This window comes from Eucalyptus grandis, chromosome 11, assembly GCF_016545825.1.
Source record: "Eucalyptus grandis isolate ANBG69807.140 chromosome 11, ASM1654582v1, whole genome shotgun sequence".
NCBI classification, from domain to species: Eukaryota; Viridiplantae; Streptophyta; class Magnoliopsida; order Myrtales; family Myrtaceae; genus Eucalyptus; species Eucalyptus grandis.
The window spans coordinates 45315830-45334617 of record NC_052622.1 but is presented as its reverse complement, the minus strand read 5'-3'; the positions used below and the strand labels follow the sequence as shown (position 1 = coordinate 45334617).

General features: G+C 39.8%; 3 protein-coding genes across 4 annotated transcripts; 2 read left to right on the top strand and 1 right to left on the bottom strand.

Annotated features, from left to right (window-relative positions):
* The first annotated feature begins 44 nt into the window (after positions 1-44).
* LOC104426693 (sm-like protein LSM2) lies at positions 45-1776 on the top strand. Its single transcript, XM_010039827.3, has 3 exons — positions 45-133; positions 331-489; positions 1364-1776. The coding sequence occupies exons 1-3, from the start codon at positions 131-133 to the stop codon at positions 1481-1483; spliced, it is 282 nt and encodes a 93-aa protein (XP_010038129.1). The 5' UTR covers positions 45-130; the 3' UTR covers positions 1484-1776.
* Positions 1777-2740: 964 nt separating this feature from the next.
* LOC104426686 (endo-1,3;1,4-beta-D-glucanase) lies at positions 2741-6670 on the bottom strand. The gene is made up of 7 exons (XM_010039821.3): positions 6420-6670; positions 5988-6009; positions 4540-4666; positions 4248-4338; positions 4060-4149; positions 3301-3401; positions 2741-3092 (listed from the first exon to the last, which is right to left on the bottom strand). The coding sequence occupies exons 1-7, from the start codon at positions 6568-6570 to the stop codon at positions 2952-2954; spliced, it is 723 nt and encodes a 240-aa protein (XP_010038123.2). The 5' UTR covers positions 6571-6670; the 3' UTR covers positions 2741-2951.
* A 6492-nt stretch (positions 6671-13162) lies between these two features.
* Positions 13163-18246, top strand: LOC104429732 (disease resistance protein RUN1-like). 2 transcript variants are annotated; one of them, XM_039304830.1, is made up of 4 exons: positions 13178-13839; positions 14660-15783; positions 15928-16218; positions 16313-18246. In XM_039304830.1, exons 2-4 carry the CDS (start codon positions 15571-15573, stop codon positions 17936-17938), a joined length of 2130 nt encoding a protein of 709 aa, XP_039160764.1. In that variant the 5' UTR covers positions 13178-13839; positions 14660-15570; the 3' UTR covers positions 17939-18246. The 2 variants fall into 2 exon arrangements, with proteins under 2 accessions (XP_010039266.2, XP_039160764.1); XM_010040964.3 differs by lacking the exons at positions 15928-16218; positions 16313-18246 and having other exon boundaries at positions 13163-13839; positions 14660-15757.
* The last annotated feature ends 542 nt before the right edge of the window (positions 18247-18788 follow it).

Here is an 18788-nt window from a genome sequence, read left to right as displayed (position 1 = left end):
AAAACGTAATTTTTCGGTCTAATAAAATTGATATCCCGCACCCGCCCACACTGCGCACAAAAAACAGCCTCAGCCTCTCGCTCTCTCTCTCTCTCTCTAGGAGTCGTTCGGCGAGTTTGCAGTCGCAGCAATGGTACTTCTCTCTCAAGCCTCCTCTTCTTCTATGGTTCAGATGCGCGGTCGCCTAGGGTTTTTCGCCGCTCGCGATTCGCCGCTGCTCGCCTCTGAATCGAATTCGGTCGTCTTTTTTCCATATTTAACTTTTGCGGCGAGAGGTTTTGCGATGATGTTCCTCCGTGTGCGTGTTTGTTGTGGCGTGTTGTTTGGCAGTTGTTCTTCTCCTACTTCAAGGACCTGGTGGGCAGGGAAGTGACGGTGGAGCTGAAGAACGATCTGGCCATCAGAGGCACCCTCCACTCCGTCGATCAGTACCTCAACATCAAGCTCGAGAACACTAGGGTTGTCGATCAGGACAAGTACCCTCACATGGTGCGCCCTCCCCTTCCCGCTTTCTTTCTAGCTGCTGTTTTTTCTGGTGGTGTTTTTCCAGCGTCTCGTGTTTCGTGAGGTTCTCGATTCGTTTCGGCTGCGGCGGTAATTGCGGTTGATACGATCTGTCAATCGCCTGGTTTTGGAACGTCGGGAAGGTTAGGCTTTTTTTAAGGGATGCTGTGGCTGGTGTTGCGGTTCTTCGGATTGTCTCTCTTAGTCTTGCTTAAAAATGTAGGACCTTGCGATTCTGTTAGGGATGAGTTTGGCTGTGAGAGGGAATGTGTGTCGGATTCAACGGATTGGTCGCGTCTGTATGGTGTATGGTTGTCCGGTTGTTTTGGGAGTGAATAGAATGTGCAATCTTGGGGGAAAACGAGAATGTGTTTATAATTTAGTTGGTTGCGTGCTTGTCGAAGATAGATATCTGTGGTGATTATGGAATCGTATTCAGTAATGAGGAAAATTAGCACTTCAATCTGGAACCCTACTTTAAGGACCCTCTCCTGATACTGACTCTTTGACATGTAACTCGCTGATTGATTGTGAGTTGGATGTTGGGTGGATGCATGCACTGCCTTTTGAGATACTATACATCTGGTTGATTTATGCAAAGATAAAAGCTACTCTTACCGTGGTACCTTATTTGTATTTGCAAATGTTGGGTCAGTTTCTTGAGACAAGTGATATGGTGCCTTTCTGTGTTGGTTCAGCTGTGAGCTGATTTGTTCATGGGATTTTGGTCGAGTCAATTAATTTTGATGCTTTAGAATCTGGAGATTAAGTTTTTTTCGAGGGATTTGGAGGTTGTTGGTTTCATGCGTTAACAGTCCTCACACGTGAAGGATTAATATAATTTTTCTGCCTTTTGTAGCTGTCGGTCAGGAACTGCTTTATCAGAGGATCGGTGGTGAGGTATGTTCAGCTACCTCCTGATGGAGTTGATATTGAATTGCTTCATGATGCCACAAGAAGAGAAGCCAGGGGTGGTTGAAGTTTCTGATGAGATTCATGAACTGTATTTGTATGGTCGAGGGACCAATTTATATTGGCTGATATTGGAACCTTGACATAGTGGACTCATTAGCATTTGTGCTACGACATACTGAAATTTGGCTCTTTTTTTTCATTCAGGGAGTAAACTGTTCTTTGCCTGAGTTTATTGCTAACTTGAAAATTTGAACTAGTCTTATGTCCTATGTTCAGAAAAAAAGGAAAAGCAACTTGTCTGTCCTAAATATGTGAAGTGTGCTGCCAAGGCTATAACAATGGTTGCTGAATGCTCAATTTGGTTTCACTGTTCAGTGGTTTTAATTTTGTTGAAGTACAGGTTGGATGAAATGAGACCTGCTTATTAATGGCCTCGTGTCCGTTTAGCCATTTACATCTGACCATATATACGTGATATGGGTTCACAGCCCAACTGGAATGCTTTTAATTGATATTCCATGGCATATTACTGAGAAAATTGGCTAGCCACATTCATCTAGACTTTAGAGAGGCAGCAAAATGGTGAGAGGGAAAGAGCTTTCTAATCATTTCGTACTGAACAGCTCGCTGCATAACTGTAGTTGGATGAGTTGAAACTTTCAAATCACTAGTCAAATTGTGTTAGCTCTGTAGTTTTCTCCTTATTCTGTTTTCATGTTCCCCATATTCTACTTAGCTGGGGAAGTTTTTCTAGGCTCTTAATTAGCCTATTATGGCGTACTGACCAGCTTAAAGGGTTGGTCAAAATCCGTTCTTTATGTGGTCAGAGGGAATCGGAGTATTTGGTTGTATCTGGGACAGCGCCTGCATCTCTTGTTTCCTACATAACGTAAGGGAAGTGTTGCCGGAGAACATCTGCAGGACAAACAACATTAGGGATTCAAGGTGAAATTTTTTGCATCGGGATCGATCCTGGACATTTTTTTCATATTCCACCCGTGAAGCACCTTCTCTGGCGAGCAAACGTGATTGTAGACATCTACTTCGCCTGAAAATCACATCTTGACACACAAATTCTTCACTGATTAATCTTAAGGGGGAGTCAATCTAGATCCTTTATACCTTGTGCTGTGTGGTTGGACCTACAACAGAGTTTCGTGCACATCGGTATTATTTGGGTGCTTATCGACATTGAGCAAATATTACACCAACCTGTAAATTTATATGCTCACAGATAGTCCATGCTAGGAAAATATCCAGGTTCTAGTTGACCCAGGCACTACATGCTATGTACAAGTGGGCGGGCAATGCCCCCACGCAAACTCAAGGAACCCACGAAGCTCTTCCATTTATCTCGAGACAGGAAAGCCAGGCTCCGTTTATTCTAAGCTAACTTACATCTGCATAAGGAAGACATTTCCTAATCAGCGTCCACTCCATCAGATGATAGGCCAATACTGCTAGGAACGGTCGTGCTTTGTCAATCTCTTCCTTGGATATGTAGACGCAGTAGATGGTGACCGAGTTCATATTCACTTCAAGTGCTTAGTCAACCAGTCCAGCATGTCCTTATGGGCTTCTTCAGCGGACTTCACCACCACTTCATCTTCGTCTTTATACCTCACAGTCCAACCATGCTCCACTCCAGCAAAAATCTTGACGTATCCATCAACCTGCAGAAGGTATTAGACCTCGCAGCCCCAGAGTCGTCCATTTATGATCCATAGAGAGCAATTTCCCAGTTCATGTGAGCGTACTGTTACTGCTAAACTCCATTTCACGAAGGGCACTTAAAGTGTACGAGATCAAGGAACTCAAAGCATAAAAGATAGTACATGGAGTGCAAACACATGCAATAACAGCAGGGATGGAAATGTTTACCTCAGGTTTAGCGGATAAGATTTCCTCGAACTGCTTGAGAAGCTCTGGTGGAGACATTTTGTCATGCTCAGCGCCCAATACAGCTATGGGAGCCTTGACCTCTGAAAATAACAGTGTTAGATCACCACCTACATAACTTCTAAGTGGTCATGCGAAATTGCTCATGTTCTCTGATATCCATATGCAGCATCATTATAAATCTGTCACATGAGCTTGTCCATGGCAATAACATGAAGACTCTAGCAGTACGTTCTATCATTGAATGAAGAAAGCTAACACTTACTATACAAGCAACGAAGTATTAGCTGGTTCTCTTGGTTGATGTAAAGCAAAACATAATGTCAATTTCACTGCCAAACTTTTGGACCGAAGTCTATACAACTACATGCACTTAAGTAACAAAATCAAGACTTTTTACGAGATAACTGCTGAAAGTTATTGCAAAAACGATGGCAGAAAGTTATTTCACCATCTCAAGATTCTTTGGCCTTTAGGTAAACAACTATCTACTTCTCCATAAGCTTCAGCTCTTCAGACACAAAATGAGTGCTCTCAACTAGTCACCTGAACAATTGTGTCTGAGATTACCCTATGTAAATCAATAGGATAAGACCACACTTGTCAGGCCAATCTAGTATGTTTAACACCAGAGGCATCTTTGTTTCATCCAAGAGACACCCAAGAGCAGAAATGCATGGACACTTTAGGCTAAAATTCCCTGAAAATGTGGATTCTGCTTCTTTGCTCAGCTTTACCTACCCTTAATATCCTCCACAGTGACCCGTGAAGGGTGTAGCAGCACCGCAGCTTGAACGTGATCAGACTTCCCTAGTTCCACAACCACCTTTGCTGATAATCAAACATCAAAGTTAAAGAGTTTTATCCAGAATATTTTGAGGACTATATCAAGGAAAAAACCCGTGGAACAAGGCAACAAGAAGACTCACCACCCCAGCAAAATCCTGCAGCTCCAATGGCAGATACACCTTCACTTCTCAGTGCAGAAACAACTCTTATGGCATCTTCAAATCCTTTATCCTATACAAGAACAGCAAGCAATATGACAAAAATACTGCCGTAGCAGAACTCTTACAGAAGAAAGAAAATAAGTAGAATGCATATGTGGATCAAGAAAACTGCTAATTTATAAGTAGGGAAAATACAGAATGGAAAACATAAATGTCTCATAAGTCTCGTTCGGTATAGAAAGTCCCTTTTGAACTGAAAAGTAAGGCATACAGTTCCATGAGATTGTCTCCAGACTGCAATAGGCCTCTCAGGATTGTCAGGTACATAGGGATCTCCATAAAAAAAATCTGGAACCACCACATAGAATCCACAAGCAGCCACCTTGTCTGCAAGCTTCCTTGAAATCACAAGCATACAAGGTTAAATGTTGAGCCCCCGCTATAGGCAGCAAAATAATACTCAATATGTCATCACTTGCAAATTTGAAAAGCTAATAAATGCAGATTAAAATACTGTCTTAAATAAAGAAAATGCCACCACAGCACAGAATTCAGTGATGATGCAGATCTACCAATGAGAAAATCCAGAAAACTGCACATAAGCAAAAGGAGGCATCTATAATAAGTATAAGCTAAAAGCTTCACACAAGAAGGATGACGAAATTATATTGTCAAGAACTCAGAAAAAGATCATAACATCTCATGTAAAAGCATCTCAGATGACGCAATTTCATGAAACACCAGCACCCCCTATAGATATCATTATCATTTAATGTGAAGAGAAATTACCCAGAGAGTTTGGCACCAATTATTTTTTGTTTTGAAAAAGCAGGACTTTCTTCGCTTAAATTGTGTGAGGATTGATAAAACGCAAGCCATTAGGAGCTGACATCTTTTACTTTAAGAACATTCTAAGAAATGCCTCATGTATCTAAAGTTTATGATCAGACCAAATGAGCAAAAACTTGAGGAGAGACAGAGCAGACAACCAGTCAGTTCCCTTCAAGCATCAGCAGAAAACATATACAAGAGGACTTGAGACGTCAATTGATCAGGGTGAAGGAGAAATTAACCACAATCTATTCAATGAGATCATTAACAATAAATAAATAGCTTCTTCATGAAGTTGGTTAAGTTGCTCATGATAGAACTAAAAGTAGCGATTAATTCTGTTTGCTTTGCTTGAGCTTGTACACTAAGAATCTGTTAGTGTTAATAAATGGGGGCAGTTTTTTGCACAAAAACCTAATTCCAATGAAATTGTTACATCCCAAACCTTTTCCGAAGGAATTCATCAGTGAAATAAAAGTAAAAGAAGATTTTGAGACTTCAATTACGACATGTAGTTCATTAGCACAATATCCATTTAGGTTTACAAATATTTTGTTAACTCAGTCATCAATAAAGTCAGCCTCAGTCCGACCTTTCCATCAATTTGCGCCATATCAGTCAACATGATCCATGAATGCGTATATGCGTTCGTTCCTTGCCAAAGAGAAATACAACAAATCGAAATAATAACGTTGCCTGAGAATCAAAGACTACAGAAATGAAATCTAGCGATAGAAAAATTGCTTTCAGTAAATGTAGCCAGATAGATATGTTACGCCAAGCACGCATGACATGGACAAGACTCAAAACTAAGCTGCCCAATTGGAGTTATGGAGAGGGATTGTTCTCTAATTCCAGCCAGTGGGATGGGGTTGGACGACAGCTTACCTCAGCTTTGGTGCTTCATAACCTGCAAAAAAAGAAACATGGATTGAGTTACATCAGAATAAAGCCAGAGAAATATAATATCAGACTCCATTAAAACTGGAATATGCATCAGCTTGACTGGCCAGAGCAGAGAACATTTAAAACAAAAAATGTGGGTTTCTGCAACACATGCTCAGCTCAAGTTTTCTCGCAACAAATTAACAAACTTTATGCAAAGGCAAGACAGTTACGAGACCCAAAAGAAGTCCAGATCCTGCTTGTAGCAATCGAGTCCGGAAGAGGAATACTCTTCCCCGCCACCCCCCAAAAAAAAAAAAAAAAAGAAGATTTTTATCTAACGATAGAACTGGAACACCCACAAACGCAAAGGCTGATTCGGAAATCGAGAGAAATTTTTTTGATAGAGCGAGAACCCATGAAAGGGAATTGTACCGAAAACGTCGGAGACGAGGAGGACGGAAAGCTTAGCATCAGGGGGGCCGGTGATGTAGGCTTTCAAGCCTCCGATCTCTGCCACACATCCGATTCCGACGCTCATGGTGCTCCGCGTCGGAGGGTTCTCACAGCACTGAGTCTCTGACATGACCTTCTTCTTCTTCTTCTGCTTCTTCAATGGAGAGGTGGAAATGGGAACTCTGTTGCTCCCGTTCTTGCTGACAGAGATATCAAGAACAGGGTCGTTCTAGTGGGTCGTGGGCTTTGTCCGCGATCGATATGCTTCCGTTACCATTTCAATCAACGGCCGACGATAAATGGCGAGAAATTTGACGGTTGACAACGTGCACGACGAATTTGCCGGGCAAACAAACAAGTGACACGTGCAGAATGGAGAGTTTATGAAACTGGGGAAATTACTGAAATAGATAAAAATGTTCTCAATTCTCTGATAATAGTTCCCACGAGGATTTCATCTATTGCCCAAACCGTAAATTAAAATATTCACTAACCACTGACTATTTAACCTGCGATGTCGGGTGGAATGTAGTTTATTTACCGTAAGTCGAATGGAGATTGCAAAATGGACCTAATGTTGTAAGTAATGCTACTTCTATTAAGAATTTATTAGGAGATCCTTCTTAAATTATGTGACAATTCATTTGTTTGTGCCATTTTATTGAGGATTAATACTATTAAAAAACCAAACTCATTGCTCCCTATAATATCAATAGCCTAAATTTTTTATTAGGGAAAATTTCAAAGGAATGCCTAAAATGCATTCATTTTTTTTTTTATAAAAAAATTAGGGCATGAAATGAACTTTGTTTTAAATAAAGGCTTAAAGTTTCATTATTTTATTAAATAAGGATATGAAGTAGATCTTGTTTGAAATAAGGGCATGAAATAACTATGTCTATTTAAAATAAGGGCCTAACTTTCCGGCTGGCCAAGAGTATTTCTATCCTTTACTTTTCTTTGATTTTTTTTCCTTTTTTTCTTTATTTTTTTCTTTTTCTAGTTTTTTTTTTCTTTTGTTGATGGTAGCCGATATCCTCCCCAGATTTGGCGCTGGTTGCCCTCATTGGCCACGGGCGAGGATGGCCTCATTTGGGATCATTGGTTTAAATTTTAACTAAATAACTAAATAAAATAGATAGACTTCATGGCGACCTTGCCTTGGGCGAGGCCACCCTAATAGCCATCAGTGAGGGCTTGTAGCCCCTCATCGGAAAAAAAGAAGAAGAAGAAGGAAACAGAAAAAATAAAAAGCAAAGAATAAAAATAATTTAAAATTAAAATTGTATTTGGATGAAAACACCCTTGACCGGCTAGAATATTTAGCTGGCTAACGATCGTCGAGGTCAAGTCTTTATTTGAAACTACCATAACCACTTCAAACCATTATTTGATACTACCATTATCACTTTAGGCTTTTATTTGAAATAATATTTACTTTTGGCCATTGTTTGAGAAAATGTGGGACCCTTATTTAAAATTTTCACTTTTTACTATGTTGTAGAATATCTTAAATCATACCCATCGTAACAGCAATATCCTAAATTCTTTTGTGTCATCAAAACCTCCAAATATGTAGCGGTGCCAATGCTACAAACTAGAGTATTTAAGTTTTAGCGTCTTGGTGGAACAAAAAGAGAAAGTTACGATTTTTTTTTCTTTACCAAAAAGAAAAAGAAAAAGAAAGTTACAAAGTTTTGGATTTTTTATGGTGGACAAATAATGTTGTCGCATTGATATGGGTTTAGGATTTTAGCGACTAAAAATGTATTTTTATGTTACAATAAGTATAATTTAGGGTTTTTTTTTATGATATTTCCTATCAAGAATAATATTAGCTCAAGCACAAAAAAGGAAAGAACATGCAACTTGGGCAACAAAATGAAAAAGTAAAAAAAAAGAAGAAGTGGAAAATAACTTGCCATTATCGGAGGAACCATTTAATCGAAAACGATTTTCGTTGATTTATTACAAAGATTATTTCCTAATTTTTTTCGTTGAGACCATGTCTCAAAATAAGGTAATTGTCGAAACTCGAATATACACACGTCCGAATTCGGTCCGTGCGGAGTAGAGCCAAGAATAGGCAAATTAGGCAACGCATGCAGATCCTTGAGAACAAAAATGGAAGTCATTTCCAGATTCTTCACTTAAAGTTACCATGCAAGACCAAACATTCCACCCTAATTCCAATCGAAAATGAAATGCTTTGAATAAATCGGCAGGATTTCCTTTCCTTCTCAAGACTCATTTCCATTTACTAAATGTATATTTTCCATATATGTAGAGAGAGAGAGAGCAATAGTCCCTCTTCAAAGCCAATCTCTCCTTAAGATTCGATTCCGTACCCAAGATTTTCACAAGGCTCTGTACGCAATTCGAATTTCTTCGGTGATAATACTTTCATTTGCCACGCCACTTCTAATGTGAACTTTATATGAACAAAACCATCTTACTGTAGATGTCGATGTATGTAGCTCGTTTTCCGTGTGAGTATCGGTTGCTGCGAACGGATGTTGGCGAAAGCTCACGAAGATCATAGACAAAATGGAAGGTAATCATACTTTACTATATGTATATCGTATATGAACCGAACCGGTAGCGCATCTAACCGATTAATTACTTGATATTTCCCTTTCATTTTGGGTGCGTTATCTTGATGCTCGTGGATTGCAACGATGAAGAAGCTTTCTTTGAATGAGCAGGATTTGAGCTTGTGGGCATGAAGATATACGAGCAGTTGGTGGAGGTCAAAGGAAAGGTGGATCCGGAGGTAATCAAGAGAGCAATTCATGAACATCTTCAGAAAAAAAGCAGTACTTGTTCAGTGATACTAATGGGGAAGGAAGGCGAAAGGAATGAGAGTCGGCGCAATCAATATCAGCCGTTTATGATTACATCCCACGACGGATTTGGCATATGTACATGTTCTCATCGTGCAAGCATGATTTCATGTAATAAAATTGCTGATCTTTTAATGGATACAAGTTTTTGTCTGTCATACTAGTACAAATTTGAGTCATGATGATCTTACCAGAAAGAAATTGGCGAAATGGTGTTACGTTAAATATAACTTGAGATTTTTATGGCATTTTCCCCATCAAGAGTAGCGCCAAAACATATGAAAAAATCAAAAGGAAAGCAAAAGTAACTCATGCAATAATAGAAAAGAAGAAGGAAAATAACTTTGGCTAGTAAGTACGTGCGGGTGGTGCAATTTCCATCCCTAAATAACTAATTCACTCCCATTTATACTGAAAAGATAAAATTGCCCTCAATCTTTCAATTGCCGTACTATATAATGGCCCAACTCCTTCTTTTTTTTTTCTATTTAGAATAGTTGCTATAATTAAGAATTTTACATGTTTTATTTTTTAGTGTAGATATTCTCATAACTTTTTACATGCTTTGTATAAAATTATCTTGCTAGCAGTAAGGAAAAAAATTCTTTGATATAGTATAAAACTGAAAATCTCTTTTTCATTATTGATCTTATAACAACCTAGCTATATTTTTTATTACTCTTATATCAAAAGCTCACTTTCTTGGTGAATATTTAAATAATTATTAGACTAAAATATATATCAACTCTCTTTATTTACTCTACCAAAGAATTTATATTTTTCCTTTCTATAATGGTGAAATATTTTTATACAGAGCACATGAGAAGTTAGAGATATATCTAAGAATACACTAAAAACATTATGCACAATGAGTAATCTTAATATTTTTCATAAATAGTTTGTCGATGATATTATTTTTTGTCAATCCAAAAGCATTTTCACAAAAAAAGTTTCTTACTTTATGCAATGTTTTGATTTAATTAAATTTCATTTACTCCACAATTTATCCATAAATTTAATCAATGATGTCTTGGAAATTTCTCTTTTCGACAAAATAAATTTCCATGGAAGTAATATCTAATAATAAAAAAGAAAAAGAAAAAGAAATAGTGTCTTTAACATACATGGAAAATCTACAATCAACGGAAATTAAACATATAAAATTTATAATTATGGTAGGTAGATCCTACATAGATATAGAAAAACTTAAAAAAGGAAAGTAAATTAAATTTGGGACTACCAATTATATTGTAATTAAATGACAGAGGGTAATTTTGTATTTTTAGTGAAAATTAGATGGATTAGGTCATACAAGAGGTGGAAGTAGTGCTGCGTACAGGGTAAAGGTAAGTCTAGGAAAATCTAAGGCATTGTTACATGGAATCCTTCCTTCAGCACAAAAATAGAAATTCAATTCCAGACTTGTTGACCCGTCGGATTGATGAAATCCTTTTTAAGTTCCCATGAAAAAACCAATCATTCTACGGCAATTTCAATTGAATTGGGTTTTTCCAGGATAAATCAAGGAATCAATGAGCAACTTTTATGTCTGCATTATTGTTGTAAACCGGCGTCTCAGTAGAAGCGGATCGTATATTTTGTAATTATGTCGGGAGCTATAGAAATCGATCGAAATAAAACGAGGAACAATAAAAGAAAAAAAAAATTTAACGTGGTTCGGTCCGAATGTCGGAACCTACATCCACAGGGAGAGCCAGCAAATCAATTCACTATAAATCGGAGAATTACAGGATTATAATCACACCCATGTACTCAAGTGTTTCCCAGCCCTACTTTATACCCGATACCCACGGTGTTTAACAACTCAACTCACTCACTGGACTCAACTTTCAGACAAACCTCTCGGAGCTCACGTCTCTCGCTCTCTCTCGAGCTCGTTTCTCTAGCTCTCTGCCGAGCTCTTTTCTTTTCGCTCTCTGTCTCTCGAGCTCGTTTTCTTTGGCTCTTTCTTGCGTAGCCAAACGAGCTCCAGACGTCTTTTTCCTTTTATCGGTGGAAGGGGAAGAAAAACTTGTACTCCACAATTGTCAGAACGGTGCCGATCTTCAAAGCATGTGCCTCCATGCATTTAATGTTAGCGTGTGAGCTGAGCAGCATGTACTGACACACGTAGAAGAGCTTCTGCCTTCTCTCCTTCTTTATCCGCAACAAGACGAAAGAAGTCCACAAAAGATGACCAAAGAGAGGGATAGACTTCGGCGCCTGCCGAGATTTTCTCCTGCATGATAGGCTTCTGAGGCCACAAATGCTGACCAACTTGTTTTCTACGAGCATGCATGCACATGGCCATGTGCATGCATTTAATGACGTTGAAAAAATAGAGGATGAACTCTTCAGAGGATAATTTCATGCTGAAAAAGTGAGAAGGGCCACAAAAGTCAACACACGGATTTGTGGCCTTCATTTCCAACGCCGAGGGCTGGATATTTTTTTTTCGGCTCCTATCACGCACTCCTTAATTTTAATTAAATGCTTTGCGGACGTTCTTCCTCATTTCAGCATATAAGTGTTTTGCACGTATTTAGTATCATATAATGAATTCAAACTTGAGACATAATTTAATAATTATTTCCCTTCCTTGTTGAGACTTATTATTTGTAATGGAAATATACTTGAGTGAACCATCTGCCCTCGAGCTTCACCTTCTAAGGTCTACAAGGCACTGCACCCAGTTCCGATGTCTACGGTAATACTTTCAATCGCTGCTTTTAATGTAAACTTTACATGAGTAAAATCATCTTACTGTAATCGAACATATTTGATGCAGTCTCTTGTTTTGCACGTGAGTATCAATTGCTGTTGGGGATGCCGGCAAAAGATTTGGAAGACAGAAGGTAATGTATTTTGCTCATGTTCATATCGTATTTGAACCAAACCCATGAGATGTGTCGTTCAAATATTCAAAACTTTTCCCTCCACTGTGTAGTAGAACCGATAAATATAATCAGTACAGCACTTTCATGTATAATATATGTATATATACATATATATTGATTCACTTACAGGGTTAATTCTTTAAAGTTGAGCCTTAATTTAGTTATGCGATATTCATAGCTCTCAATAAATGAGTAATTACTTCATAATTGCTTTCGTTTTGGTGTGTTTTTCTTAAATATTAGTGAAGAAATTTAATTGAATGAGCAGGAGTGGAGTACGTGGACATGAACATGGATGAGCAATTGGTGGAGGTAAGGGGAGACGTGGATCCGAAGGTGATCAAGAAAGCAATTGAACGAAGTGTTCGAAAGAAAGCATTACTTGTTAATTCAAATACACATGAGGAACGAAGATTTAAAAAAAAAAGAGAGAGAGATTGAGTCCCTAGAAGAGTAGCAGCTATCACAGCATAAAAATTTCCTATTGGTGATAGAAATTCTTAGTTTTCTTTTAATGCTTTGTGTTGTAAGGAATACAAGCAAAAGGGCGTGCACTTTACGTGTTATAAAGCAATTTCTCGAAATTTAATTGATGGAGGAAATTATAGATTTATATTTTTGTGTAAGTAAAAAGGATCAACTTACTGAGAATCATTCAAACCTTATGCAGAAATTGTCAAAGAGATTTATATTTTGAGCTTTGATTTTGTTGTCCTATATTCATCTATATAATATGTTTTTCATGGACTTGGACGGTGAACTTTTATTTTGGTCAAACATCAAAAATTGAATGGCGGGTCGATCCATCATCAGTTGATTCTGGTATTTCGGATGAGTCGGTCTATTTTGTTGTGGGCAGCACAAATTTGAATACACGGTTCGAACAAGTTTTCAACAACTCGAGTATTGATTGGAATCCTACAGGTCAATGTCGCATGTCCCCCTGTTCTTGAACGCGCTACGTTGCGCATGGAAGGAAACTTCCGAGGTAATGGCAGCCAAAGTGCGTCGTTCGCCCACGGGCTTTTCGTATAAATACACGCCAAGAGCCACTCTTCCCTCGAACCACACAAGAGGAGTAACTTTGTGGTTCTCCTTCCTCTCCTGTTTCGTCTGCTCTTCTTCTTCCTCGTTCACAATGTCGTCTAACCGAAGGGGAGCAGAGACGCGAATCGCCAAGATTTCCGCGCACGTCGTGCCAACGCCGGGCTACAAGTACGATGTGTTCTTGAGCTTCCGAGGGCCCGACACTCGCCGCACAGTTGCGGATGTCCTATACGAAAGCTTAGTCGACGCCGGATGTAGTGTCTTCAGAGAAAACGAAGAGCTTCCCGTAGGCGAGATTATTGGACCGGAGCTTGAGCGCGCGATCGACGACTCAAGGATCCACGTGCCGATCTTCTCTGAAGGCTACGCATCCAGCGCATGGTGCCTCCAGGAGCTCACGCGCATGGTGAAGTGCCGGAGAGAATCCGCGGGACACGAAATTGTGCCCGTATTCTACGGCGTGAGTCCTTCGGACGTCAGGCAAAGGAGGGGTTCGTACGGCGAACGCCTGCTTTGGCACGAGGGGCATCACGGCGAGGACAGGGTGCAAGAGTGGAGGGAGGCTCTAAGGGAGGTCGCAGATCTCAAAGGATGGGACGCACGAAATGCAGGGTAAGTAAAAGAAGAAACTTGAGTGGCCATTACACCCTTATTCATTTAGTCTCTCTCTCCATATGTATACAATGCTTAGAGGGGTATTTTTAATTGGCAATTTAAGGTTTTATAGCATGGTCGATGGTAATGATATCGAATGGGGTTTGGTAAAAGACGGTTTAAAGCTTCTTGGGTGTTTTGGACGAACGTGCTAAGTCAGAAATGAACTTCGAGCAAGTCTCAGCCTATGTTGCTGCTTTGTGCTATTTTTGGGGGAGGGGGGAGGGGAGGGAGGGAGGGAGAGGCGAGGGGAGGAGGAGGGGAGGGGAGAGGGAGAGGGAGAGAGATATGCTGTTGAGGAGCGTTTGCAGCCAAAGAAGTATTGAAAGCATGTTCTCGAGGATTCCTAGATACAGTTGCTCCTTTTTTTTTAAGGTTAATATCGTAGAAAAAAAAATCCCGAATTGTTAATTTGATATAGTTAGAACAAATTTATCTTAAATTAATTTTTAGTTCACCAAAAATGACAAACTAGTTCATGTGTGATAAATTTTATCCTAAATTAATTTTAGAATCACCAAAAATCCTAATTTGATATATCGGGACATGTTTACTCTTTGTTAACTTCCCTCAAATTTTCCCATGAAATTGCTGAGCTATGACACATATGACAAGTCAACGTTGAAATTTATATTAGTTTAGGATAAATTTATCATAAATGTACGAATTTGAGGTTTTTAATAACTCAAATAGTTTGGAGTAAATTTGTTTTGGGTGTACAATTTTTTTCGTAATATTAATCTTTTCTTCTAAGATGATGATTTATTATACATGGCAGGCTGGGTAAGCTTGCTAACGATCTTGTTCGAGAGCTTTCTATTAAGCTGAAGAAGAGACAGAAGGTTCTTCCTGATTATTTAGTTGGAATTGATGATCGAGTCAGAGACATGATGCAGTTGTTGGACTGTGGCTCCTTGGACGTACGATTTCTTGTTGTGCACGGGATGGGAGGAATCGGCAAGACAACTCTTGCCAAGGCGGTTTTCAACAGGATGGCTCCTCTGTTTGATGGTTGCAGCTTCCTTTCAGACATCCGAGAAACTTCACTAAGACATGGCATTGTAAGGTTACAGAACCAGCTGTTATCTGATATCCTGAAGAGGTCCCCAGTTGTCCATAACGTTGACGACGGAGTCAACATGATACAAGAAAGATTTCGCAACAAGCGTGTCCTTATTGTTCTTGATGACGTCAATGAGAGAAAGCAGATCATGGAATTGATGGGGAACCGTGCCTGTCTCGGCCCAGGAAGCAGAATTATTGTCACAACTAGGAATGTGGGTCTTCTGCCAACGGTAGAAATGGGACAACAGGATAATGTCCCATTTCCTCTTAAAGAATATTATGCCTATGAGATGACGGAGATGAATCCCTACCATGCTTTTCAACTTTTCAGCAAACATGCTTTTGGAGAAACCCTACCTCCAGATGATCTGGAGACTCTTTCCGGTGAAATAGTGGCCTCTACCGGAGGAATTCCTTTTATCTCTTGAAACTTTAGGTTCTCTCCTCCGTGGCAAAAGCCACGAGATTTGGGTCGAAACATTGAAGCGGATAACAAAAGGACCTGATTGGGGAGTCCGAGACAATATAAGGATAAGTTATGAGGCATTAAACTTTGAGGAGAAGCAAATTTTGTTAGACATTGCATGCTTTTTCTCGGATGTAGATGACGTAACCGCAAAACATATGTGGGAAGCTTGTGATTTTTATCCTAAAAGCGGAATTAATATTCTTTCGCTTATGTCTCTAATAAAGATAAAAGAGGACAATATATTATGGATGCATGACCAGCTCAAAGATTTTGGGAGGGAAATTGTTCGACAGGAGGATATTGCAAATCCAAGAAATCGGAGTAGGGCGTGCGATCACAAGGATGCCTTAAGTATACTTCACGAACAGGTAAATTTATTGATACAAGTAAAACTGCAATTTCCTAGGCAAAAAGTGGACGGGATTCTGGTTTTATAAGACTTCACTGCCCTCTATGTGCACAAGTATCTCTGTTTGATCTTCCAGTTCACTGATGCTTGCTATCTTTGCTAGGGTGATTGCCAGCGAAAGAGCAATGTCGAATTACTCACGTTACAATTCCCTGAGGTTCAGACACTTACAAATCAAGCATTTGCTGATCTGCCAAAGCTAAGGGCGCTTCATGTTGGAGGGGTAAACTTCACTGGAGATTATAAAAATGTTTTCAGAAATTTGAGATGGCTATCCTGGGATCATTGTCCTGCAGACTTTGATGCTTCCAATTTGTCTCCAAGCAATCTAGTCGTTCTCAAGCTTACTAACGGTGAACTTAGAGATGATTGGCCCGGATGGCGCCAAATCACGGTATGAACAGTTTCACATTTATTTCTGTTCTTATTGTTTTAGCGTACATGCCTCCAATTGCTCATTCCCTTTCTGATATTCTGGCGACCAACAGAAATCATCTAAGTTGGAAGTTCTGGAACTTGGAGAATGCAGTCGTATAACTAGATTGCCCGACCTCTCTGCTGTATCAACATTGAAAAGATTGATCATACGAAATTGTCAAAGCTTGGTTGAAATTGATGAATCGATTGGGAAGCTAGTGCACCTGAATTACTTGGAAATTGATGCTTGCAAATCTCTGAGAAAGTTGCCCAAAGAAGCTGGTTGTCTAAAGGCTTTGAAAGAGCTGACTGTGAGAGGGACGATACTTGGTCCTGTTGGTCCGTTTCTTCCCCACTCGATTGATAATCTACAGTCTTTGAAAAGGCTAGTGATGGAAAGTGTTGGAATTAGCAAACTTCCGCAATCAATCGGAGGGCTAAAGGATCTTGAAAGCTTGTGTTTGTCCAGATGTTATGAGCTAAGAGAGCTTCCAGACTCAATTGGGGGATTGGAATCACTTCTTGAGTTGGATCTGTCTTATACAAAAGTAACAGAATTACCTGATTCGATTGGAGACCTGAGGAAGTTGAAAGTGATAAGGGTAGATCACAGTGAGATAACGAAGATCCCAATGACCATAGGCACGGTGGAGAAGCTTGAAGAATTTCATGCCAAAAAATGCTTGAATTTGGAGGGAGATATTCCTAGAGGAATTGGGCGTCTATCCTTTCTGAAAATCCTCAACTTTTCTCACACTCGCATTAGATCTGTGCCAACAACAATCAACCGGCTTTCTCATCTCCAGGAACTTCATTTGGAAGGTTGCCATGAGCTTGAGCGAATCCCAGAGCTTCCCACCAGTTTGATTAACCTGTATGTTGAGTCTCGTAAACTAAAGACAGTCCCAAACCTCTCCAACCTGACTAATTTAGTCGTTTTAATTGTATCCGACTACTCTGAGGAATCTCTTTCCAAGCCATGGGATGCCTATTCTATCCAAACTCCAAACCTAGAGTGGGTTGGGATGTTGTCAAGACTGGAGAAACTGAAACTGGTTCATAAAAGCATCATTGCACCACCGAGTGAGTTAGCTTCACTTCCAGGCCTGGAGCGACTAGTTCTGTCTTGTTTGGACCTGCAATCACTCACTCAGCCACTTCCTCCCACGCTGTCCACGATGAAGCTTATAAACTTCAATTCATCGGCAGAATTATCGACCTGTTCTGACTTAAAAAATTTGTCGAGTTTGGAGCTATGCAAATCGTGGCTGACAAATATTCCACTCAATCAGTTTGGACAACTGGAGAATCTGATGAAACTAACTGTGTCGAACTGCGAATTGCTGGTGCGATTATCCTGTCTGTCAGGCTTGAAGAAGCTCAGAGCATTGTGCTTGTTGAATTGCCTGAGGCTAGTTGAGATCCAAGGTCTCATCGAACTGGAAGCGCTGCAAAGTTTAATGATTGAACAATGCAATTCCCTAGTAAGGTTGCCTCCTCTCTTGAAGTTGAAGAAGTTGAGGAAGATGGAATTTAGATTCTGCAAATCATTAGTGAGTTTTCCTTTTCTATCTTCGGCGGCATATGATCATTGTCACCTAGTCGTTGATGGGTGCAATAGGCTGGCCAACCACAACGGCCCTTGCCCACTTCACAAATACAAGAGGCAATGTCAAGATCCCCATTCGCGCCTATGAGTGAGAGGATAGAGACAACTCGCCTTGCCCTGTTTGCATATAGTTTTCCCAAGAATGAGATCGCTTTGTCAGAGAGGATTTGCTTGTAATTTCTCTTTCCTTTTTTCTCTCAGGTTGTGCTCTTCTTGAGGATTTGCTTGTAATTTCTCTTCTTTGAGGATCTGCTTGTACTTTTTCTTCTTTTGGTTATTTCCCAGGTTGTGCTCTTCTTTCTTACTGGACTTTCCAGGTTAGCATGCTCTGGATTAACGGGGGAAGCGCACGTGTGTAGAGACATTGCAGTTGCATAAGCAGTCTAGTAATCTCTCTCTTTAGTTTTCACCTTACTCTGAACTCACAGAGGAAGCTCGTTTGATTGGAACTTACTGCAGACAACCAATACAATTCAATTAAATTGCGTAAGGCACTTAAATGGAATGAATCTGAAAGTCTGACAGGGAAAAAGGAATGATTTCAGAAGCCATCATCCAATTTCTTATTAAGGATTTGTTCCTTTTCTCCGAGAAATGACGAACGCGTTTGATGGCTGGTTGTCCTTCTTTCCCACAACCAAGTCTAACCAGGTTAGGTACATACTGTACCATTTCTTTTGTGTGCAATTGGTTCCGACTGCCATTGATGTTCCCGACCTAGTTATAAGCTCATAAGTTGAACGAAACAATTTTAACATGCCACCTCGCTAGTTGGATGTGGATTGGATGATGAAATGCACAGGACTACTTATCTGTCTACTTAAAATAAAGCGGACGATCATCACAAAGTTGCAAACATGATACGAACCGGCAAGTGGCTCTCATGGGGGTCCAATCCCAAGATCCCATCAGAACTACATTACCTATAATAATAAGCG